The sequence below is a fragment of the Cyrtonyx montezumae genome, unplaced genomic scaffold (assembly GCF_038088225.1).
Source record: "Cyrtonyx montezumae isolate F1298 unplaced genomic scaffold, pur_monq_1.0 scaffold_36, whole genome shotgun sequence".
Lineage (NCBI taxonomy): Eukaryota > Metazoa > Chordata > Aves > Galliformes > Odontophoridae > Cyrtonyx > Cyrtonyx montezumae.
The window spans coordinates 3,508,226-3,535,341 of NW_027072041.1; the positions used below are offsets into that span (position 1 = coordinate 3,508,226).

The 27,116-nt window shown below is 35.7% G+C and overlaps 1 protein-coding gene across 1 annotated transcript in view; it reads right to left on the bottom strand.

Annotated features, from left to right (window-relative positions):
• Positions 1–27,116, bottom strand: part of LOC136054268 (transient receptor potential cation channel subfamily M member 3) — a 412,018-nt gene that overhangs the window by 126,011 nt on the left and 258,891 nt on the right. Inside the window, exons 2-3 of the mRNA XM_065745453.1 lie at positions 1,218–1,297; positions 165–369 (exon numbers count right to left, since the gene is read on the bottom strand). Coding sequence (XP_065601525.1) covers positions 165–369; positions 1,218–1,297 — 285 coding nt within the window. The remainder of the gene's footprint in view (positions 1–164; positions 370–1,217; positions 1,298–27,116) is intronic.

Genomic DNA, 27,116 nt, shown 5'->3' on the forward strand with positions numbered 1-27,116 from the left:
GTTCTTACAGTAAATAATAATTCAAAATGAAATTGAGAAAGAATGATGTTTATTATTTGTGAATGTTTCTTCTTCCTTTCTCTTTTTCTTTTCTTTTCTTTCTTTCTTTCTTTTTTTTTTTTCCAGATAGCAACATTATTTTTCTAAGAGAAAAGCATGATTACCATGGCTTTATTGGAGTGGCCTCCTCCTTGGAACTCAATGGTTCCAAAAGCATCCGTTGGGCTGAGCTGTGTATGCTTGCTGATGGACCACTTCTCTGACTGGATGTCATTGCGAGTAAGCCTGCTTTCGTTTTTCTCATTCTGGATAACGGAGATACTTGGAGTCAGTCCAACATGTTGACCTATTAGACGCCCACAGCAACACCTACGATATTAAACAAGCAGAAATCTAGTATCACATGCATGTATAAACTGAACAAGGAAGCAAGATATAATAAACAGCCTATAAATCTTCCCCTTCAAAAACCTTTCAATCCTGCTGACCCTATTTTTGCTAACCCAAACCAACATAGCACAGATACTAACTTTTCTGCCATTATTTTCTTTACATTATCATATATTTCAATAACATTTTCTATATCTTCAAAAGACATTAAGTCAGTAATAGTCTTTTGAATGCACTAGCAGATATTTTAAATTTATAGTTCACTGCAATTTTCTGTATATATATATATTTTGACAATATTTTGTTCCAAATATTTGAAGAATTAGAAGTTTCACTATGAAGATAAGGAAATTCCTAGAGGGAATGGCCTCAAGTTGCACCAGAGTAGATTCAGGTTGGATGTTAGGAAATGCTTCTCTGGGAAACTGGTCAGGCACTGGAATGGACTGCCCAGGGAGGTGGTGAAATTACTGTCGCTGGAGGCATTCATGAACTGTTTAGATGTTGACTGAGGGACATGGTTTAGTGAGAAATATTGGTGATATCCACCAACTGGACATTCTTAAGAGGTCTTTTCCAAACTTGGTGATTCTATTATTCTAAATAAAACATAGTGACTGATGACCTTTCATGTTTCTTTTTGAAAACATATGTTTTGAAATGTAAATAAATAGCGCACATAGGAATTCATCTCTCCATCTGTAATTCAACCAGTTATGATTAAATATGGCATTACAAGCTATTTTTATCTATGCACATACACATTAATATGGGCAAGATACTTTCTTGTAGTCGACTTCATTTTCATACAAGTAAAATGCAATTACCTATGGGGGTCTTTGGTGCTGGGTATGATATGAACACATTCTCTCTTGTAAAAAGCTCTTTCTATCCATGATTTCTGTGCCTAGAAAGAGAGAGAAAAATGCATTATTTTTTGTTTGCTAAAACAGCTTGCAATACCTTTGAAGAGATACCTTAAAATATAAAAGAAAACTCAGTGACTTTGCATTTACGCTGTGCACAAGCTGCACAGAGTCAACATTTTCTATTAAAATTGTGGTTTTCTCCTCTATAGCACTCAAGAGAAGGTCTTACATTTTTTTTTTCATATTCACTAACCAATTGACAGTTTATACTGTCAACTACATTCTTGGAAGAGCTGGAGAGGGATTACATCGAACTGTAAATTATGATCTTTCTACACAATAGAAAGAATCCCACCTGTTAATCAAAATTAGAGTTAGATGACAGGCCAATCTGTGTAAGTTATGAAACTAAGTCCAATGCAGTTATGTCAGTTAATACTATGTCACGATCTTGCCCAGGAAATCAAGTAATTTCTCTCAGCACAGTCTCACATATTAAATTATTTCATTTAATAAACAGATACATTTACCTTTAAAAATTTATAACAAAAAGTAGATTTTATAAAATATATTTTAATAATAAAATTACATATTTAATTGCACAGCATAAATGGAACTAGATGAACTATGAAAAAAACACTTAATAATTAACTAATGTGAAACAAGATAAATTAAATCTGGGCACCCTGTTATTGTGAAAAAATAAAATATGAAATTGCCTTTATAGAACTCCACACCTACTACATAACAACTGTTTGTTACACAGATCTATGGCCTGCCATCATTTTTAAAGATAGAAGCTCATGTTTCTGGGATTTTTGGAAATGACTATGAACTGCAAAAATTTCTTGGAGTCAAATAAGAACAGTAATATAAACTATAAAGTACCATACTAACAATTCAAAATTATATTTCTTATACCTCACTCATAGTGCTTAAAAATTGATAACTCATGTTATATAACAATATTTTATCTTCTTTCATCTTCCATTTTTATTTGACAAAGCTGCCAGACTTCATGTTTTGCAAGAATGGTAGACACCTTAATATGAAAAAAGTCTATTAAAAATATTAAATAGAACCATATTCAACTGTTCTTCCTTACTGTAGCAAACAGAAAGTTAATCTGTTACAGAATGCAGGACAAGATTTGTATCATGTTTAAGCAAAGGATAATTAAATAGAAATTCTGAAAAATCTAAAAAGTTGTAGCATATATAGGGAAGTTTACCTTGAATTTCAAAATTATTGCAACTTCTAAATACTTGCCAGTCAAGAGTAGTAATGATAATCACAACACAGTACACTGTATTGAACTTTTTGTTTTAATTTTATAGTCTTTTCAGGCAAGGAAAGGCTTCTTAAAAACTAATTTTCTTGATTTGTGAAGGCATTCAGGATGAACTTCAAGAACTTTATTTGACCATCTCACTGCAGAACATGTGAAGCTATGTGGGAATTCTAAGGTTTTTTAAACATTTTATTGTATTGTGTCTTGTATAGAAAAAAGGAAGTTACAATTATCATTCAAGTGTCGCAATGCTAACAACCACAATTATATTCTTTCCAGTATCTATCACCTATTCTTGATATTTCCACCTACTCTCAGTTTCTATAGTACACAAATGTTCTGTGTTACCCTGGTAGGGCAATTCTAAGAAACTGAGTAATTATGAATCTCCTTTGTTGTATATATATAGCAACCTCTTGATGAGAAAAGGATACTTAGAGACTACAGACAATTTATCTTCTTGCATGTCTGTTTTAGCAATAATTATACACTTATGACATTCTTCATCTTCTCTAGAAAGAATGAAGAGATTTTATGATAACTTTTCTTCCTGACATCTAAAAGTAGCACTTCCACACCATGATTCTCATCCATGCTGCAAAGACTCCTTAAAAGCATCCTTCATTAAATGTATTAATTTAATAACTTTCTCTGCAGTTTACCTTGATGAATTTACTTGCTGCACAGACCTAACATAACATTTTGAAAGATGACCACTAACTCAATTCATATAAAAATCAAAGATATTTGCAGAACGGCTGCATAAGAGTTTTATATTTAAATTTGTTATTGTGCTCTTTCATACTCTCTATGTAGAAAAGAAACCTATCTCTGCCTAACATAATAATTGGAATCTACACCACTTCTTCAAATGTTGAACTAAAAAATAATATCGTGATTTAAAAAATCCTTTTTTTCATATCAAGGGAAAAAGACTTATTGGGTTTTAGGTTTCACGGAATATGCCATCCTACCTGACAGAGTTATAGCATCACAGTACATTATTTTTTCATTTCAAAGTTATTTCAAACTAAAAAGGAAGAATCTAGTTTTATTGCTCCATATTAGTTATCATTCCGTCATGGTGAACATTTGGTCATTTGGAAATCTTGGAGGTATAATAAAGTTTCTCCCTTGCATTAGAGACTTCATAGAGGAATTAGAATAATTTGAGGAAATTTACAAATTATTAACCAAAGAATCTGCATTAAAATCTTGTTTAACGTTTGAATTAATAAAGCAGTATAAAGTTTAGAAAAGTGTAGCATTTGCATTAATAGTAGAATAAAAAACTCATCTTCTGTATTTGTTTTTTTCACAAGCACACTTTCAACGTTAATTCATAAAACAATCCAAAGTCATGCTATGTTTATATTCAGATTTACTTTATTTAGAGATTGGATCTTTCAATAAAATGCCTCTGTCAGCTACCAGTAAAATCCCAGGAAGATTATTTTTGTCCCCTCTTTTTTACCTGGTCATCACGCTTGGTGTCTAAGGCTATCCCAGAGCAAACTCTGCTGTCGACATTTGGCTGCTGTTGGTCACTGATAACAAGGCTTTTGCATTTGCTCCCTGAACAAGGCGTTCAGCCTGTCTGCAGGGATGGCAGTAGAGTGGAGCCCTTGAGCCCATGAGCTGCTTGCAATTTGCTGCTGTGGGATTAGCCTTGTTAAGGGTCTGGTGGACATGCGCTCACAGCCCCAAAACACCCCTTCATTTGAACATCTGATCTGATGCCAAAAGAAAAACAAATCCCTTGAGAGCTTGGATTTGAATGGCACAAGCTGTGACAAGCTTTTTTCCCCTTCTTGTTCCCCCTCAGAAGGTAAGCTTATGAAAGTGTGATAAGGTGCTCCAAGTCCTTAAAGTTCAACCCAGGAAAATAAATCCTTCAAAAGAAATAGTGTACTAAGCTAGAGGGAACCTGAGCACACAAGAGAGATTGTTAATCCCCAAAGAATGAAAGCAGTGTGTTTACAGGGTAACTCAGAAATCCATACATAGATGAAATATATTATGATTAATCAACAGTGGCATTTTTTCAGAGAAGCCAGGGTTTGTAACTGTTTCTCACATTTACTGCATTGTAATGAACACAACTTTACAGAACGTTATAAACATAAATCTCACTCTTTCAGACACAAGCAACTGCATTAGTTTCAGCTTAATTAAAAATTGCAATATAAAGTACGACTTGAACTTTTGAAAATTCAGGGATTAATTCTTTACTGTACCCATATGATATCAGCTCTGAATAGCACTTTCATATGATTTTTTTTAAAGTAATTATACATTTTGAATTGAGCTTTAAACAAAAAGCAGTATTTTTTACTTTTTTTTAATCCCCATAAGTTTGGATCAAGTCCTCTCTACTTCTACATATGGATTCATGTCCTCCTCTCCTTTTCAGTGAGATTTCCATCTAACACATGTAAACACACTGTCTACCTACTGTACAGACAGATACAAGCATTAAAACATCCTGCATGGGCTCTCGTGGACCCAGGGTGGGGCAAGCTGAGTAGATGCACAGTGCTGTAAGTTTAGAATTGGATGCAGTTTGAAGAACAGTGTTCTGTAGCTGATAATTTGCTCTTTCAAATTGTTATTGTGCTCTCTGTATCTGCTGTGGATTCCATAGAAACTAGTAGAAAGCATTATTTTCGGAACAACCTATAGAGACATGTACTGTTCCAACAAAACTACGATCCACAAGACTTGTCAACTGTACACATCATAGAACAACAGAGAATGAAATGCTTCCAAGCACAGAATGAGATAAAAGATAGCTTGTGTAGAATGGCAAAGGCAGAGGAAGTTGCAGTGTCAGGAACACAGCTCATAAGCAGCTCAATGAGGTAGAGAATGTAACAGGAGAGTCAGCAGAAAAAGACTGCTAGTACTTCAACACAAAAAAGTTGGGTTTGATGGGGAGAGAGGGTAAAGAAAACAGGAGGGGAGGAAAGAGAAGACCTCAGATAATTTGGATAACTGAGTACAAATTCAAATTTTGAAGTAAATTTCATGGGGTGGAAGACACCTCTTTTCTCTTTAGAAATTAAAACATGGAATTAATTTGCATATATCATTCAGCAGCACTATTCAGCTGTCAGTATATGCCAATAATTTTGCAGGAAAGTACAACTATCTTTGCCATGGTACCTTTAAAACTGCTGATTAAAATTCCCTTTGGTGATGACATTTGCTATCATAGCAAATCTACATTTTGATGGGTAGTAATGCAACAGACAATAAGCAAAGACAATTTATGTAAAGCAAAGATAGTATATTTTACTATGTGGTGTGAGCTAGAAGGTGGACAGTGCTTTTAGAGAAGTGGATGCTCCGTATTTAATCCTGCAAACTTAAACATTATTAGCATATTCAACCCAGATCACTTTAAATGAAACAAACTGTAGTTAGCAACGAGTACAACTGAGACTCTTTATGCAGAAAAAATATTAGAAATAAATAAATAAATAAAATTCATAAAAATAAATTTTAGCATATTTAACATTTATTGTAGCCGGAGTGGTCAACTGCTGACCTTTGAATTAAAGCTGTTCTGCTGACCTTTGAATTAAAGCTGTTTTAAAAAAGAGTACTCTCTGCTTTGTCTTGGTGAGGTCACTTCTGGAATACCGTGTCCATTTCTGGACTCCTCAGATCAAAAAATACAGAGAACTATTGGAGAGAGTACAGTGGAGAGTGACAAAGATGATTGAGGGCCTGGAGCACCTCCTAAGGATAAGGAAAGGTTGAGAGATCTAGGACTACTCAGCCTGGAGAAGAGAAGGCTGACAGGGGATCTCATCACTGTTCATAACATCTGAAGTGCAGGAATCAAGTCAGTGTAGGGGGACTTTCTGGCAGCATGCAGCAAAGGACAACGGGCAGGGGCCAGAAACTGTAACACAGGAAGTTCCATACAAACATGAGGAAGAACTTCTTTATTGTGAGTGTGATAGAGCACTGGAACCTCTGCCCGCAGAGGTTGTGGAGTCTCCTTCTCTGGAGACATAGTCAAAACCCGCCTGGACATTTTTTGGTACAACTTCCTGAAGGGATTCTTCTTTATCTGGGTGGTTGGACTTGATGGTACTAGAGGTACCTTCCAAACCCTACAATTCTCTAGGTTTAGATCTTCTTTGTAGGGCAGAAATGTGGTGAGTTCTAACCTTCTGCTTTCCAACTTTCTTAATCTCTAATTTATCAGGTTATAAAACAGGTTTGGAGAAAGAGAAGTGTTACAATCTTTGCTCTACCTTTCAGAGAGGCAGAGCAGCTGGACAGGCAGTGAGGTATTACTGAAATAAATTACAGACAATATTTGCAGGAGCATCTGGTGACTGAAGTACTATTGCAAGCTAACGTGATTAGTGTACTTTAATTAAAAGGGCACTTTTGGAAGTCTTGCTGTCTCTGCGTAAAGGCCTTTTATCAGTAAAATTTTATAGCTAGGTTAGTGGAAAGGATGGCAGTGCCTCAATACAGACTTCTTACTAGCTGTGCTCAAGCCAAATTTCTACCCCTCGTCCCAATTGTAAGCAATATAACTAGTTCTATGTCTAGCTTAAAGTATTATGATTTGACCTCTCTGCACAATAAGCTCGAGATTAGCTTTAGATTACCCAAAATGTTTCACTTTCTAGTGGTACCTTAAAGGCTGTCCATCAGGTCTTAGACCAATAGAGCTGTATTTAAACACAATTTGTTCTTCTGATTCCACTAACATTTTATCATCAGAGTCAACAGAGTCGTCAGAGTTCAGTAATGTTGAATTGTCTTGTAAATCAAGCAGTAGTCAGTACAGAGTGGGAGGACACAGAATGCAGTCATTTATTACTACACACTGATGTTCAGAACTGAACTTTTTCATTATTTACTAGATGTAACTTTTATGCTGTACTTAGAAGAAACAATTGTCAGGAACTTTTCATTCACTAGATCATCATTTTAAGCATTCTGTCTGACATTCTTGTCAGAAGATAATGGAAGTGAGAAAATATTTATTTGTGCTTTGTGTCTTTTAAAAATACTGTATACATTAAGTGTATGTGATCAAGCATCATTATCATGCAATTGAATAAATAAATGGAAAGATTTAAAATTCTTCAAAAATAACCAGGGACAATGCTTAGATCCACTAACTGGTGTAGATATCCAAACTCTCACAGACTTCAAGACCAGAGAAGTCCATGGAAGTTCAAGGGAGAAATTCTGGAGAAAAACTCATTAAAATGAAGTATATATTTTAAAGGATACACTATATTTAAATAGTTCCCTATTGCTTTCTTATGGTACTGGCATCTGGACATAAGTATTAAACCTACTGACTTCATATATGATGATGAAAAATACTTAATGATACTTAATCATTATAATACTTAATCATACTTAATATGATGAAAAATACTTAATATTTTACTAAATTTGTCATGAGGATAAAATTATTTAAATAATCCAGTCCAACTGGATCAGACAATGGGTTTCCCTGGCCCACCATTATGTTATCTGCAAATGCCATAAGCAAGTACTTGGCAAATTTACGTAAAAACTTTTAATACTAATCTTTAAGCTAGCAACTATTTTTTTCCTTACAGACTTCCTGCACTACTGAGGTTTCTATGTGTTCCAATTGCTTTGTGGGCACATGTCTTCTGATTTAATGCAAACTTTCAGCATTAATATCTTCTCTTCATTGTAGGTGGAATAGTTGAATTGTTTCCTTCTGTTTGAAAAGAAATGCTCAGCTATCATTCTCCAAACCTTTTTCAAGATTCTTCCTTTTGGAAAAAAACAATTGTATAACAGTGGTAAACTAGAGATTGACAATATGCCTTGTGGACATTCACTGTTTTGGTAACTACCCCTTTAGAAATGACTTTTATTAAAAAAATATATGGTTTTCTTGCTGCCACTGTGAGCACTGAGTTAAGGCTTCCACAGAAGTATTCAGCATAATCCCAATATTTCACTGCAGTCTGGCAAAGAATTCATAAGTAGTCGCAGTAGCAGTAAAAAAACAGCTATAAAAATAAAGTTGTTTAAATCAAATCCAACAGAAAAGATCTATACATATATGGAACACAGAAAATTTCTGTGAAACACAGACTAACATCTCATAATGAAAAATGGCATCAGAGTAGTCTGAAGGTGCACATGTATAGAAAATATTTTTAGGCCAATTTAACACATGCCAGACTGTGTTTTAAACCAGTAAATTTTTTTGTTGTTTTCTAGAGAAGTGTAACGTTGTTACTAACTTATGACATTAAGGAAAGAGAATAACCTTTATATCAGGACAGATCTCACAGCTCTGTAGTGAAAACACAGTTTAAAGTGCGCATGTAGGAGTTCTGTGCTGAATCTAATTTTTGTCTGAACTAATAGTTCTTGATTTCCGAACTGTTCATCGTACATTTCAAATACATGACAGCTATAATATTGACTGTTCTTCCAGATGTAGAGAATGAGGCAGTTTTGGTAGCCATTGTGTGGGTGCTGACATGAAGAAACAATGATATCATACATAATTGTATGAAAAGACCTGGAAGGAATGGGGATTCCACATGTTCCCCAAGCCTACACATTCAAACAGACCAAATCTATGCCACTGTTCACACTTCATATCATCTTTCAGCCTTGCAACAATTCACAAATCCCTCCTGAGCTCCTGTATAATGCATTCCTACAGGAATTCTTTGCTAGGATACCTCGGTGTAGGTTCTGGTTTAATCACCCTCTGGCTTTCCTCCAAACACAATTTCAGAGAAATGGAACAGGAGAAAAGCCAATTATGTAAAAGAAGAAATGAGACAACACTGCTGATTAGTTCTTCTGGCTCTATTCTGCTCTGCTGAGCCAAAGCTCTAATTTTCCCAGAAGCTATTGAGAGGAAGATTCCCTTAGCTGAGGAAATGAAAAATTCAGTCTGTTTCCTGAAAGACGTAGGGAAAACACTCAGAAAGGAAAACATCCATCTGGGCAGAACAACATCCTTTTCTCTATGGCCTTCTGTGTTCTCTCACTGCTCTCCCCTCTCTTCTCATAGATGCTCCTCACATCTAGTTATCTCCTCTCAGTTATTTTATTTACAACCACATTCACTCACCAAACCAAGAATAAATGTAATGCTGCCCCCTCTAAATCACCCTATTGGTTGCCTCTCCTTGTCAGACCATGAGTGGATAGAAGGCAGCATGCTGGAGGAGGACACTTGGGGCTACTTCTGAATGAAAAGCTCCATATGATCTAGCAGTGAGTGCTAGCAGACCAAAAAGCCAACTGTATTTTGGGCTGCATCTAAAGAAGCATAGCTACCAGGTCGAGGGAGGTGAATGTTCCTTTCTACTCTACTCTCCTGAGACCCTGTCTGAGGCCTGGGACCCTCAGCATAAAAGATATAGGGACCTGTTAGAGGGGATCCAGAAAAGGACCACAAAGATAATCACAGGGCTGGAGAACCTCTCCTATAAAAAGAGGTTGAGAGAGCTGGGGTTGCTCAGCCTAGGTAGAGAAAAGAAAAATCCAAGGAGACCTTAGAGTAGCTCTCCATTATTTACACGGGGTCTACAGAAAAGGTGGAGAGGGATCCTTTACAAGGGACACTGGAGAAATGACTCTAAACTAAAGAGGGTAGGTTTGGGCTAGATAAAGAGAGAGAATTAATTATGACAAGGGCAGTGAGGCAGTGGCACAGGCTGCTCCGAGAAGCTGTGGACACCCCATCCTTGGAGGCATTCAAGGCCACGTTGGTTGGGATCCTGGGCAGCCTGAGCTGGTGGCTGACAGCTCTGTCCAAGGTAGGGGTTGGAACTGGATCATCTCAAAGGTCCCTCCTAACACAAGCCATTCTATGATTCTGTTAGGGGCTAACATGTGGGCTGCTGACAGTAGGAAGAGACATGCCAGCACCTTGCCCAAACACAGTCACAAAATGGATACTGACAGAAAGTGTGAGAAGTACCTCTCACCATGTCAGCATACTCTGGTTTAGCAGTGATTTTTCTTAAGCTGAGTAATGGGTAGCAGTTCTTAATTCTGCTTTTAGTTAGCATTTTGGAATTATGTGAAACTTCACATGGATTTTGAATTATATGAGCCCTACATATTCAGACATTGTAATGTCACTTGTCTGGTACACAATAAACTCATATCATCTTGCTTTCATCGGCTGATAATCATACTACTCAAGCTCCAATTACTGTAATGAAACACATAATGACTTCTGATTACGTCACATCACTAAGCAAATACGTTAAAATTGAATTTGTATTGTTAACTTATAAAACCAGTCTCAAATGACATAGGAAGATTTAAAATCGCAGTCTAAATCCTATTACCTCTTTGAACTAATAATTTTAAGAGGACTTTATCCGCAACTGAGAGACACCTGGAAACATGCTCCTTTCCTGTCAGGACTTTGTAACCGAAGGTCTCCTCAGACACAGAGAAAATAGCAAAGATGCATATTTAGTGTAAGTAGAACAAACACATACAAACATCTCATCTAAACTAAGGATGAAATACTATGTAACTATTTCAGATTGATGATTATGATTTTGTTTTTTAAGTTCTCAAATGAAAATTTAATTTAATGATCTTCATTTTAAAGAGAAAACAAAGCTATTCCTGTAAGTTTGTTCTGAGCCATACTAGACTAATGTGACATTTTCTGAGCTATTCAAAGTTGCTACACAGACTGGGGCCCAAGTTGCTCATTTTCACGTGATTTTTGCACAGCTATGCATGATAGTTCACTGCAGATATAGCAGGTTAGATTTCTGCAAGGAAAGAAACTAGAATATATACATTTCCTAAAACTAAAGTACAAATAGCTGAATAAAAAAATACTACATAAATTTGAATCTTGTAAGATATAAGATTTCTTTAGAATTCCAAAGCATAAAATGAAAGAAACACTCTAATAGTATATGACTTCCTTGAATAGTCACAGCCTTTACCTTTTTTTTTTTTTTTTGTAATATTGCAATATCTGTGCTTAATTTTCCAAATGCCTTTGTTAATAGCTTTATAAAGAGATTTGTGTAGATTTTCTTAATTCACTATAATAAACCATAAACTGGTACTGAATGAAATGCTACTGGGAGAGAGCGGGACAGAAGAACGTGGAAGAGATCATTACAGATGACTGATTCACAAACAAGGCATAGTAACTCTTCAAAGATTCCATTTACATCATTCAATCACTGTGAAAGAAAAAGGCTCAAACCCACAAAAATTATTAATGTGTCTTCTTTTAATGATGGCAGCATTACAGCTTCCTCAGCATTTATTTCTAGAGCTAGTTAAAAAAGTCAAATAAGTATCTCCATGTGTGTAAAGTGGATGTGGAAAAAAAGACCAGAAACACACTGTCTGAATCACCTTTAGACTGCAAAATGCTACCATGCAGCAGTCAGCACCAGACAGCAGAAATGTCTACAGAACTCAGCACAGATGTTCACTGAAGCCCTAACTGTGGGCAGCAGTGACCAACAAACTCTGGATTTAATCGGATTCAAAATCAGATTTAATCAGATTCATTGAAGTCTGGCACTAACTTAATTCAAGTCTTGTCTGAAGAATAACATGGTAGCGCTTACTGAGTTAATATCAACAGCACTCGTCCTCCATTGCGGTGTGGATGTGCATTATAAACAGTGGTTCAGCTTTCAGATTTACCTTTATATCAGCTAAAATCTTGTGGAAACAGAGAACAGGTAATATTTGTGCCCTGCATACATGGAAATTGATGATCAGCGCTGATATTGGAAATCAAATAGAACGACAAACACAGCAACCCTACTTTTGGGGATTGAAAGATGGTTCCCAGTATGCCAAATGGAGAATTATCTCCCCAGATTTTACTAAAACTTCAGTCAGGATTTTTTAAGATATTCTTGTAACTATCACTGTTCCAGATTCAATATAGGAATGCTGGAAGATAGGAGGGTCTGCTCCTTGACCTTTCCTCTGAAGTTGAAAATTTTATTACACAAAACATGGGGATTAAATGGGACATATTCTTATTTCCTGTTTTATAATCTCCATTTCTTACTCGTACAAGGGATGCTCCAAAAGTAATGACTCCCATTTTATTACGTCAGCCTATGATGTCAAAGATGGAAGTCGATGGCATGGCAGTAGAGGTTGAACCTTACTGCTGGTATTCAGTTACATGTTGTTGCTGTGTGACAGATGGCAGCAGAGAGGCACTCTGACAAAATGGCGTCTGACACGGAAGTGTGTTTGAAGCAAAGGTGAACTGAATTCCTCCACTGCGTTTCAGCAGTGACAACAGAGATAGTGGATCACATACACTACTGCAGATTTTTATGTGTGGCATGCAGGCTCCTGGTCATTATTAGCAAAAATGAATAGCTAATGACGGTGTCTATGTTGCACAATACTGTTTTGTAGCTGAGAATCTGCTCTATCAAATAGTGTTATTATGCTCACTATATCTATTGTAGTTTCAATGGAATAAGCAAAAGGCATTATTTTTGGAGCAACCTATGTTTATGTGGGCAGCTCAAGCACCAACTTCACTGCATTCTGCCTTTGGAAATATCAACTGAGAGATATTTTAGGCAATTGCCAAGCTCAGTGCCATTTACAGTGTACTAGCTAAATAATGGTACGGACAACAAAAAATGAAAGATTTTTTACATTAGCTTGCTTATTTAAGTTCTTGTAAAGAGTCAGTGAATATTCTGAATGAAGTTACAGTAGCACTTCCTCTAACTTGAGATTCAAATGAGAGTTAAACAAAAGGGACCCTTGAAGGTCATCTAGTCCAAGTCCCTTAATGAACAAGGACATTTACAGCTGGATCTGTTGCAGCCTTTTATTTTAGTAATATGTGGAAGTGAAATCAAATATTCTATTTTAGCTAAAAGTTAAGTAAATGGTGCCAGTCATGTACTACTTGAAACGAAGGTGGGTAAAATGTTAGTGAGCCTTGATTCTGATGTCAGATAAAGCTAACAAAAACACAACTCAGCAGATTAGGTCAAAATGGATATTTAAACTGTGGCTCACATTTTCTTACACCAAGCATGCAAGGAATTAAGACAAGTACTTAAGCTTTTGAGCTCACCTCTGTATCACAGATATTACTGGGAGGCTTTGACTATTAAGCGGGTATGGGAAATTATTGAGACACATAATGTATTGCAAAAAGTAATTACTTTCTTTTTGTTTTTGCTGTTCATACCTGCTCACATCTGGTCAGAACAAAGCAAGGTTTAGGAGTACAGTTAGTAATTTTTTTCTATCAAGAACCCGGAGATTGTTGACATTTGATGTTACTAAAAAATAATATTCAAGTTTCAAGTGTCAACACAATGTTGAATTTCAGTCCAGAAAGAAATAGATAAGAAAAATAGAATTAAAGTATTACCTAGTAATGAAATTCCCAAATTCCTTGGGAATGTTCCAGAATTCTGTATATACTATTTCTCCATACAAATACTTACAGCATATTTGCATAGCTAATAATGAAAAAGGTGAAAATATCTTGAAAATATAAGCATGTATGCAGTCACTTGAGTGAATGAGCGATTTGAAACACTGTCAGATGAACTCTGATATAGATTTTGTGTACAAATGTGCTTTTATGCACTTTTCCTATGTTTTGAACACATAATGTTATCATGGGCAAAGCATGCGTAATTGTGTAATGATGTATGCAATGTATTTAAAATGTCATAGTTCAACAATTCTGAAGAAGTTAGATGGTCTCTCATAGAGCCACATAATTTTTATTTTTTATTATATAATTTTTAATTTTTATTTATTTTATTTCTGTTTTTAAGTACATTTCTACACCATTTGTTATGTCATTATGTAATCAAATATTTTTTTTTAAAAGGTTCGCTTCATATGCTTTGGAAACTACAGTGCTGCATCAACGCAGAAACCAGTCATGCAAATAGTAGCAGAACATTTATGGACGTCTGATATTGTTTAGCTGATAAAAATTCCTTGCCATGCACACATCTGTATGGGTCAGGAGACAAGTCACAATTATATGCCATGGAATTTTCATTATTTTTCTAATAATTTTGAGTCAGACAGAATCATAACTACACTGAAGAATTCAAAGACCTGTGTTATGCTAAAATGTTCTTCATCCAGGTTGTATGCTTCAGGTGTTGCTCATGGCCTATTTACTCTTCCTGGCAATGAATAAAATAAATATTTGTCTTTGTCCTTACAGCCTGTGAAATTTCAGATTATAATTTGCAAGGTATTGTTTTGATTGGCAAGGAGAGTAAAATACAATCATGTATCCTCAGATGTAAATGCATTCATTATCCCAAATGTTCTGTGACTCTAAAAGCACACATTTTTAATTTTTTTATTCCCATGAGGTATGCAATAAAGGCCTTAGCACAAGATTCTGTTACACCTTTTTTCTCCCCAATGCTCGGCCCTCAAACTGTGGTTATACTAAAGTAAACACATGATCTTCTTTAATAACAATAAATAAATAAATAAATAAATAAATAAATAAAATAAAATAAAAAAATTACCAGATATATAAGTTATGTTTCCTGACTTCCAGGGTCAAGGCAGAAGGCAAAGAATAGCTTTGAGATGGAATTTCTTAAAGAATCACAGAGTATAGAAGTAAATCACAAATAACATAATTTAAGTAGGTGCTTTCAGTATTTCTCGTTTGATCTGAATTGAGGATCTAGCTTTAAAAAGACTGTTGAAAAAAGCCAGCTGTTATTTGAGGCTCAGGAAGTTAGAAACTTGGTTCAATCTGAATTCCTAAAGCAAAAGACATAATAATATAAAATCACAAGCAGGATTTTATTTTTAATTTCTTATGTATTAATAGCTTTAAAGATTATCTATATCAGAATTTAATCACATTAATCATGATGTGTATCAACACATAATTATGACCTATAATATATATAACAGAAAATACTTCACCGGCTTTTTCATCCTATTTTAATTTATGGATTTAGCTTTGCTTGATGATTGAAAGGTTTACTGAAAGACATTCTTTCAACCTATTCTGACCTTGACTTAGGAAAACTGTTAAGCCAGTTCTACAATTTGATTTCTAATCCTTGAATTAATATTAGGTTTACTATTTTACAGTGAACATGGGTGGGCCTCATTAAATCCTAAATCCTTGCAAATTCTTCAATCTGGGCAACCCACTGTGCCATGACCAGAAACTCTGATGGACTAGAGTCTACAACTGAGAAAAACAAGCCTCAGTCTTTCACACTGCTACCATATTTGAAATCTTCCTTACGGACAATAATCCTTGTGAAGTTGTAAGCATAAATCACAAACATGACTTGAGGGAGACGGTCTGCATTACTTCAATCTAGAAGTAAAATGCAAACAAGAATACAGTAGGTGATTGCTTGGAAAGAAACTCTGATCCCTGGGTGAGGTGTTTAAACTTTCATCACGCAATAACCCTACCCTCTGGGACTCTTTAATGTACTGTTGTGATAAAGGCAGTTGATTGATATCCACCTGCAGAGGTCTGATAGGTATTGCAGTAAGTTTATAATTACAAGATCACCATTACAAGACATTAAACACAAAGACAGGAATAAGAAGCTCTCTCTTCAGTTTAGCAGATTTTATCCTTTTTCTATTTATTATTATTTTATTTTCTGTGGAATCTTAAAAAATATTTTTTATATGAATGGGCACATTTTAGTGTTGAAACATTCCCTAACATCTAGTCAGTCTTTTCTCCTTCTCTCTCTTGTAGTCTGGATGGCTTCCTTAAGGAATATCTGACCTCAGCTGCAATTGATAGGCTCAAGAAAATGAGTTGCTATGTAGATGGCCATACTTAGTAGTCACAGCTGAAAATGTATTTGAAAGACAGCACAGCTGAGATGAAGGATACAGTTTAGACCATTTAGTGTAGCACATTAATATCACTGGTACTGGAATTACAATTGCAACACTATCCCATAAAGAGTAAGGTAGAGCTCAGTGTTACTGAGGGGTAGAAGAACTAGCAAAATCGTCAGTCTGATTATACTCAGGTATCAAAGTTGGAATTTGTATTCACAGACACAAAGAGGTTGATAGGGACATTAAAAATGGACAACAAATTGGCTGACATGGACATTCACAAAAGACAAGGTTAATGTTTTTTATTCTTAACTTCTGCTTGATCTAAGAACTACACAAAAGTTTCCAGTGACAGCAATCAGAATTTACCCATGTGTGAAGACCCCTATTTTTTGAGCTGAAACTACTTTAGTAAGCAAGGTGGTGTGGGACTTTCATTCAATTTATAAAACTTGAATATTTTCTATTAAATGATATTACAGTGTGAATATTAATCACCTTAAATTTTACAATCTTCTCCAATTCTACTTCTAGTCATGTGCAAATTAGGATAAAAAACATTACTGTTCTCCAGCACTGTAAGATATATGCAGCTTGCAGTGCTAGTGAGAATTTTGGAAGAAATTAAAAAAATGCAAATCGAGGCCATTAGAGATCGCTAGTTTAAAAAATACTCATAGTAGTTAGCCAAAAAACAATCAGACCATGTGATTAGTCTTAATTTTTGCAAACTGTATGATGGAGGTTATTCATAGGAAGGGTAAGTCATTACAAACTTCTTTCTTGGTTTGACATGACTATTTAATAAGGATTTTAAGGTCATCTTTTTAGGATATGCAGTCCTGAGTATGCTGGATATTAAAATCTACTGATGAAAAAAACCACTACCTTCGCTACAAAAAGTCTTGGTCTACTTTTTCACTCCACAACACCCTCCCCCCCCCCAATCTCTTTCTCACTTCCTCTCTTCCTCCCTTTCTTTCCTTCTTTCTGTTTGTCTGTCTTTAGGTGTAAATCTCCCAGAAATTGATTACACAGCACATTCCAGCTATTTGTTTCACCAGGCAGCCCTGCTAGCAGTGCTGGCTGATTAGTACTTAAGCATTTGTTCAATGTGAGCTGTTGAGGGATTTCATTTAACAGAGATTAGTACCTTTACTAAATTGTGGTTAATTGAAGCCTCTGAGCTCTGTTAAGTATTGTTCAGTGAAGTGGATTGATTGTTTTAATTTGTTGCTCTCTAGCACAAAAAACCCACCCAAAACACTGAATTAAATAACTACCTTTTCCCATTGGGCTACTAAGGGTGACATTATGAGAGGGCTTGCAATTTATGTATCTTCTGATACACACTTTTCTAATTTACAGAGATGCATATGGTTCAACAAACTTAGAAACTGACTTGACCCCCTTGTGCTCTCTTGGGAAACTAGAAAACATTATAAAAACACAGGGAATAATCTTGTACTTACTTCACTGGGTAAAGTAGTAAATTATTCAAAGATTATTTTTAAAACTCTTAGATTCTACAAGAAGATGTCAGACCCATTATTTTTCACAGGTAAATTCTTAGGAAAGAATAATTTAAGATTCAAGGGAAAATAATATGCCATGTAGATCTTAATACTGTTTGTTCCAGACTGTGACTGATTTACATTGAAGTTTCTTTATTTAAAGAAAAAAAATGTCATTCTTAGACAAACCTGTATAATAAGGTTAAAGGAAAGAAAGTAACTCATCAAAAGCAGCTGTATCTAAATCATCTGGAAAAATATCTCTGCTTCTATGAAAGAGATGTGACAACAAAGTGACCCTTGTTTTTGCCCAATTCCTGCTAAACTAAGAAGGAAGGTAGGAAGAGTGAAGCACAAAGTTATACAGGAATGCCTATGACTGCTCTTTTAAAGCTGAATGCTAGGTAAGATGGTAGATTTGTAGGGGTCTGATAAGATTGCTGTAGTTGTTGCACCCAAAAGGTATGGTCTATACAGCTTCATTTGCACAAGTTCTGATTTTGAATTGGTGAATAAGTGCACTTTATTCATTACTATTACAAATTGTTAAACTTTGCAATTTTTCCTATATGCAAAATTATTCAAAATAACTTGCTTTATTATATATATTATAATATTATTATATAATATTATATTATATATAAAATGTGCTGGTACATTTACCAGCACAGAGGTTCTTTATTTATGCTGTCTACTCTGCATTCCATAAATAAGACTTGTCATACCACAATAAAAATACTTTAAAATTTGTATTACGAATTCCTGATATTTTGTCTTATTTTTAGCTAGAGAGTACAGTGGGAAATAAACATTTTAGTAGAAATGCAGTAATTGAATTTAAGAGAGAAACTAAAGATTTTACTTTCATCTTTTGAAACAGTGTAAGATGAGGACTGTATTTCACCAGATCTCTAGCTTCTGACAGGCAAAGCTACTAAAATTAACAGTGTAAAAATGTGATGATCACCTTCTTCAGTATTGATGTGCTAATGAGTCTTCTAGCTTCTTACATTTCATTCACACACACACAGCTAACTAGGTTTCTAGACATTTCATTGTTATTATGCCATTTCTACTACACCTTCCTCATTACTGTCTCAAAAATCAATTGTAAAGGATATTTTGGTGATGTTGGAAAGTATAAAGAAACAAAGCAGATAAGAAGATATTTTACAAAGAGATATATGTCCAACAGACTTGTTCTGTAATGTAGTATTTGCAGTGGGAGAAATTTGTTCTCAGTTTATCTCTTCAACAATGACCTGAAGCTGTTATCATAAAGCACATTTTTCTGATATTCATACTTTAGCTAATGGAGCAGAAAACACCAAAATAATAGAAGGGTGCAGTACTGGCATTTTTGGAGATCACTGTCAAGCAGACTTTTCCTGAGACAACAGTTTGAGAAAAGGTGAGTTCTGTTAGTACAGAATAGGTGTTGTTGAATGGTGTCCCTCTACACATATCTTTCTAAAAAATGACCTTCTTCCTATTCCTTCACTCCAATCTGAAAACAGCCACACCTATAAATATGCTGGAACACAAAGTGCAAAACCAGAGCAGTCTCCAGAATTTGTTTCTGCTAACATGGGATGGAACTCGTCTCTGGAAGGCAAAGCAAAGAAATCTCGTGTTTGCCTTTCAACCTTCCCCAAACTCTGGCCCACTAGTTTCCATAGCACAGTTGCTGTTTCAATGACTCTGTAAGTCAGAGGCAGTGGGCATCACAATCCTGAACCCTACTTCCACCTTCTGTTTGGTGACTTGTTTTGAAATCATTGTCTAGCTGCTACCTTTATTTTGCAGATGGAACAAGAGATCTACATAAATATCTACTGCCACTGCTGTAAGCTTTCCAAACTGAGTCACAGAAATAATCTAGAAGCTCACTTATATTTTAGTTACACATTTTCCCTATGTAAATATTGTAGAAAAGTAAGGTAAGGTTTGACTTCTAATAACAAAACTTGTGTCCCATGGTATGCTTAAAAACAACTGTTACATAAATTTCTTTGATTACTACTCACAGACTCAACTTCCCTCTTACTGCAGCAGTACTAAAAGAACAATTCCCCACAGTGATTTGATGGAATTTTAGTTAATTTCAACCTATTCAAAGGCAAGAAATGATTAAACATTGGAATGCTCACACTCCGTAATTATAAATATCAAGCCTACTATTACTCCTTTAACACTCATCATTAACTTTTATCTGTAGTTACATTGCACTTAAAATCAGTAACCTGTAGTTTTTTAATTACTTTGTTTCTCATAACCTTTCTAACTCTGCACAAATATAAACATCCCAAATTTCAGTACTAGTCTCAGATACATGGACAGTCTGTCTACCTGATTCTTCTTCAAAGGAATGCATGCAAAAAGAAAACCATTAAAGATACAAATTTTCACTTGGAGATTTGGAGAAGAACATTCCTGCATATGTATGTTTAGCTTTGTTAGGATTGAATGAGATTTTACTTGTATGCTGAAATTTAAGATACCTCATCCCATAGAAAAATGAAGTCTTGGAAGATTAAAAAAAAAAAAAAGAAGTCCTGAAGTTGTGAAGGATTGTAAAATGTCAGAAGCAATAGAAAAGGTATGAGCAGCATGGAAGATGATAAGATGAATTTATTTACTAAAAATTCATCAAGAGGTGTAGCATCTGCAAGTGTAGGAAAATTCATAACTTATCCTATTACCACCACTGAGTTTTCAGTTAAAATCCCTGGAAGGGTTTCTTAGTAGGAAATCATTGCCAGGGCATTATATATATGGCAGCACACAGCATGCTTGCAAAAAAGTTATGAAAGTTTTTTGGTTTTGCATATTTATTGTATCCACATTTAACCACAGGTGACAGAGCTCTACATTTCCATAACATTAATGGTCATAGACTTCAAAGTACAAGGAAGGCAAGATTCTACCATCTCTCAGTTGCAAAGATACTTCTGTTTCTTTAAGCTTGCAACTAAACACCCAATTTATATTCAGTAATTAGTAGTGACAGCCTCAGGCTATCACTTCAACTACATTAATGAGTTACCAATTCCACTTTGTTTTAAAAATGTTTAGTATAGTAAGTAGAATCTAAAACATACATGAAAAGTTTAAAAAACTTTAAATCTCAATCCAGTGATGATTAGAAAACATGGAAGTGCTGGATACTGCTTACTTCAGTTTTCAAAACAAACACTGCTTTAAAGTAAGAATCAGTCAAAAAGCTGAAAAAGCTATCTGCAGTCTTCAGTCACAGTTTTTCCTTTGTACGCAAGAATGACTGACAACTGGATCTAAACACTGAGAGTCAAATTCAGCTTCAATCCCTGTTGGCTGAAGTGGTATGTGTGAACTTACATCATAGGAGAATTTGATCCAAAATATACCAGAAACAACTGCTTGCCTAGGCTGGCTTAAAATCTTACAAAACAAATTTTCATTCTAACCAAATCTACAATATTCTTCCTACTTTATTAAATCTTTTAGGTCTTGGCTACAGCGTGAATAATTTATGCAGGTTTTGTGCTGGGCTTTTCAGGTAATCTGCTAGGAAAACATATATATTTCTAACTGCAGTAAGAAATTAATGATCCTTGCTTGTGGCAAGGAAGAAAACCAAAGGTAATTTTTAAACCTTCACAGCTTGTTTAATAATGGAGTAGGTTCTTCTTTCTCTTAGGATTCCTTACCTGCGTCAAGACTGTTCCAACGTTCTGTAAACACTAGGATCACACTTCCATATGTGGAATAAACACACAAGCACTCTTACAACACATTATCCAAAAGATCCAAAGGGAATAGTGGAAAACTGTTCTAGACAGCACCATGAACCATAATCATTTTTGGAACAGAGGTTAACTCTGTTCATTTAGAATGATGAAAAATAAAGTTCATCCTTAACTGAACCAATATTGAACCAATGTTACAAGCAGAGAAACAGCTGGGATGTTTTTGCTCAGAACTGCTACTTTAGATTATTTTACATGTATCTCTGTGAGTATGCTTGTTATGTGTATGTGTGTGCAGAAGTTTCTGCTCCCGTCAACACAATCCATATCCACTCCTGAGGATTTTTCCAGAAATCACATCAGTGAGATTAACTTTCCCTCTTGTACCATTTTAAAAGCTGACTAAATAAATAAATATATAAGTAAATACAGCCACAGACTTCAGGTTGAAAATCATGCAGAATTTGTGGAGAGCCAAAATGAGGTAGCAGAGATTCTGTAGCTGTTCTAGCAAACTGTTGCATGCTGCCAGGATTAAGGAAGAGGAAAGAAGAGAAATTCTGAAATGGAATTTCAGAGGAAAGAACTGAAATTCCTGCTTGGGTATATAAATTTAGACAGAGAGATTGTTTTATATTCTGCATTAAGATTAGTTTATCAGCAGTTAAGACTTTAATAGATACCAATTGACTTCTGCTTCTGCCCATTTCCTTCCACAAGCCTCCTCCATCCGACAGTAATGTACCAAGTAAGCCACAGCCCACATCAGTTTCTTCTACTATAGATGAACTGTATTGCATATCATTTTCAGAATGCTATCAACTGACACTAATACAATTACAGTGATTATCTACTACTTCAAGATTTCATCTGAAATAATAACAATAAAAGCATCTCATGCAGAAAAGTCTGATATTAGAGATACTTCTAGAGAGCTATGCCCCCAAAAAATCAGGGGTGTATTGTAATTAAGTCATCTCCAGTTTAATCACCAGTGCCTTATGGACTCAGTGCAAGTTGTGTAACAAGGTTCTGTTATTTATCTTATTTTACAAATCCAACACAGTGTGAAAAAAATAGTTCAGTCTTCTTAGATCACATTGTTGATAGCTGAATTTTACCCCATAAAGCCTGAAAACTTATTACAGCATCATCCTGATGAGAAAAAGAAATGAGAATATAAGCTGAGAAATAGCAATTTTGCTTAAAGTCCTGGCAGGTGGATGCTTTATTTAAAGTATTTAGTACCAAATCCAGGCTTGTGAAATAGTCAAAAAGAGCAGAACCTGTCTTCTGCTTTTCAGGCTTCTATAAAGACGTATTACGGTTTGCCATTACCCAGCCTGTAAACAGGACACTTCAGTATTAACATTAAAAAAAAAGCACGAGGGAAACAGTGAAGATTATGGTATAGCTACTACTAATTAAGCAATACTGTAAATAAGGCTTGGAGTCTATAAATTTTTCAGCTCTTACAATCCACTAGTTAGTTACAACAGGAGAGAACTGCATTATTTCAAGAGGGAAGCAAGTATTTTTCCTAGACAGCAGAATAACTTATGCCACAAAAGATCTGTTATTGGTATGGAAAATGTATTTATTTATTCTGAGTAAATGCACTTCAATGAAAAGTTATAATGTAAGTCACATAAGGAAACAAACAACACTCTTTCTTGGTATGCTCTTTAGCTTTTTCAGAAAAGCTTTTGCAAAGCATCGCTAGAGAACCTAAACCAGATCCAACATCAGCTTGCCTAACAACAAGCTTGAAAAAAAACAGTACTATGGAAAATTGTCAGAGGAGCTGGAGTAGGATGCTACTTAATAATAAAGTAACATTGTCATGACAGTTTTCTCTTTAATGCATTTCTAGTTGACATTTTTCCCTCCTCCTGTTTTTCATTCATTCCCTCCCTATTTTAATATATCATACTATGTCATCTATATGTGGACAATTTTCACCATTTCTCTCACATCATTCCCTTTACTTACCTTTATTAAGTTGTACTGCCTACCTCCTCCTTTCACTTTAGACTCACTGCATCTGTACTACTCTTTCCTAACCTGCTCTGCCAGCCTTAGAATTGGCAGCACAGGCAGCTTCCACCTTCCTGAACAGTGTCCCCAGACAGCAGCCCCTGGTCATGACTCGAATTAGCTGCTGGAATGTTAGGAGGCTTCACTGTATTAAAAGGACAGAAAATAAAGTTTTAGCTAATGACTATCACTAAGGCAGTATGATGTGACCATGGAGAAAGACTACTACTTGATTGGCAAGGAAACTGCATCATTTCGAAGGCACAAGGATTAGGTTGTCTCCAACCTTTCTCTCGGGATTCTCAATTTTCAACCTCTTTGCTCTTCCACACTGAAATAACCAAGACAGAGGAATTTATAAAGCCTGTGGTAACATCAGTGCATGAAGTGCTTTGGAGAATAAACATCACCTGCCAGAAATGCTGCCTCAACTGTCAACACCTTCCAGTGTTTATCATGGTAAACAAACACACTCAGCTGGAAGCCCATAGTAATACCATACCAATGCTGGAAACACAAAATAAAAGAACAGACAAACCAAATTGAAAAACAGTGTTCGCATTTAATGGTAATGGTATTTTCCTGTACCAAGCATAGTAGAAATCTACAACTATATCTGCCTCCCTACATGTATGAAGGGTGCTCTGGAAGTAATGATTCCTTTTTCATTATGTTGGCCCATAACACCATAGGAGGATGTTGATGGTATGGCAGTAAAGACTGAACTTTCATGCAAACATTCATTACATGTTGTTGCTATATGACTGATGGTAGCAGTCATGTAGTTATGTAGCAGGGTCAGTCTGACAAAATGACATTTGACATGAAAGTGTGTTTGAAGCAATGACATAGAATTTAATTGCTCCACGTGGAAAAGATTGCAGCTACTAATGTCCACTGATGCTTGTTGAGCGTTCATGGAGACCAAACAATGTAAGCACAGTGAGGCAGTAGGCGATAATTTTCAGCAGTGGTGACAGGGATGTGAGAGACAAGCTCTTCTCTGGATAGTAATGAAGAGAATCTTGATTAGCTCATCCATGTGAATCAGCAGATGACAACTAGAGAAATATATGGAGCTGAATGTCAGCTTTAATACACTGAAAACAAAGGTGACAATTTTGGAAAATTGCAACTGTTGTACCAAATGGGTCCCATGAATCCTCACATGGGAACAGAAACAAAACCATAAGCAATTCTGTCAGGACATACTGAACCAGGTCACAGTTTCCTGGATAGCATCATTACCAGTGACAATATGCCATGTCAAGGCTATAGCCAGAGTCAAAATGGCAGTCCATGGAGTAGTGAGATGCAGCCCTCAGTGGGTAAAGTGATGTGCACTTTTTGGACAGGAAAGTGGTGAACCTTTTGGATAAACTAAAATAGGGAAGATTTAGTTTAGATGTTGAGGGGAATTTTTTTACAGAGAGGACACTGAGGTGCTGGAATAGGTTGGCCAGGGAGACTGTGGATATGCCATCCCTGGAGGTGTTCAAGGCCAGGGTGGATGGGGTCTTGGAAGCCTGATCAAGTTTCAGTGTTTGTTCAATGGTTGGCAACCCAGCCTGTGGCAGTGGGGTTGGAACTGCATGATCTCCAGGGTCTCCTCTAACCCAAGCCATTCCATGATTCTATGATTCTACGACGACTTCCTGGAACTGGACAAGCCATCAGCTTTGAGCTCGACATCACGACTCTGACTAAGCTGAATGGCCAAATTACCAGTCAGGCCAGAGAAGAAAATAACCTTTCTGTTGCAAAAATGACAACACCAGGCCCCATACCAGTTTGAAGATCATGGAGAACACTGAGAATTTTGCCTGGTCTGTCCTACCACATTCACCATACAGCCCAGATTTAGTGCTTCTAACTTCCATCTCTTCGTGCTGATGAAAGATGGACTGCACAGGCAACCTTTTCCTAGCAACAATGTTGTAGCAGCAGCTGTGAACCAGTGAGTCACTTCTGCTGCAGCAGATTTTATGAGTGTAGCCTGCATGCTCTTGTTTACTGCAGGTAAAATTGCATTGTTAACAGTTAGTGTAATTGTGCTCTTGGTAGCTTTTGCAGTTTCCATGGAAATAATTAGAAGGCATTACTTTCAGAACGACGTACATGTTTGCATGGAGAAGATACCTTCCTTAAAACAGACTGGTGATGGTGTGATATTAATAAATACTAACTTTAATAATAGATATTTATTCCTAGAAGTAATAAAATCTAGGTCTTGGCAGCTTTAATCCCTGCTTTATACGGACAAGACTTATACCAGTCTGTGGGAATGTGTAAATAAACACAAATCAAGATTTTGGGATTAGCAAATTGACTCAGTTATACAATGCATATAAAGTACAGTTTCTGCTATAACAGGTACTTGAAAGTGAGTAAGCACTCTGAATTACCAGTGCTGAATTATCTGCTTTAACAGTTTAATTGCCTTTCTTGTCCCCCCACTACCACAGTGCAGTTCTTAGCTTTGTATATGTGAAAATAAACAGCACACTAAAGGTCTGTTTTTCTCAGCAAAAGCTAAAGGACTGAACACACAGACAGTGTTCTCTTTACACCCCTTCCCCTTACATTCTGTTGGTGAGGGAGTTGTTATTTGAAAACCATGGCTGAAGTAGCTTGGTGAATAAGAGCTTTCGCTCAGCATTTCAGTCAGAATCCAAGATTCTCAAACCATCTTTAAAGGCTCTTAATAGGCCAGCATAGTTCTACCTTGTGAGAGGTCTGTCTGTTCAGGCAAGGGCATTTCTGAAAAACGATGAAGTATTCGTAGAAGAATATGTCTGTGCATTTTATGACTAAAATTTCAGCTATCTTAAAACTATTTTTCATCTCAACTTTAAACAGAGAGAGGATATCTTTAAAAGTATCCTTAAAGAAAATTCATATTATGTAAACAATTTTTTCCTTTTTTTTTTTTTTTGGCATAGCATTTGTTCTGCCATTTTCTCTCTTCTATTCTATAAAATTTAAAATAAATCAAACATAACGTGCTGTCTGTTCTGCTAGAGTGTATAAAAAAATGTTCAGAATTGCAAATTAGATATTTGCACTGGATATTTACATTCATCCTTTGCTATGCCCCATAATTTGTCTGCATTTTAATAAAGTTGGCTGCTCTGATTATGTTCCATAGGATATTATTTCTGGCCTCCTGGTTATTTGGATAGGGAACAAGCTGAAGCCCATTTTGATAGTTGAATTTATTTGATGCAGTCACCTACTACAATTCATCCCAGTTTGTCTTTAATTGCTGCCAGGTTGCCAATCACAAAAATTGAAGGTTTGTGCTGCTTTTGCTGTCAGGTTAACTCTTTTAATCTGTAATATCTGACTGTCCCACTGAGCAGATAGAAACTGAACGGCATATTTCCATGGGAAAATTACTGTGATATTATGGCTCTACTGGCTTTCATGATGA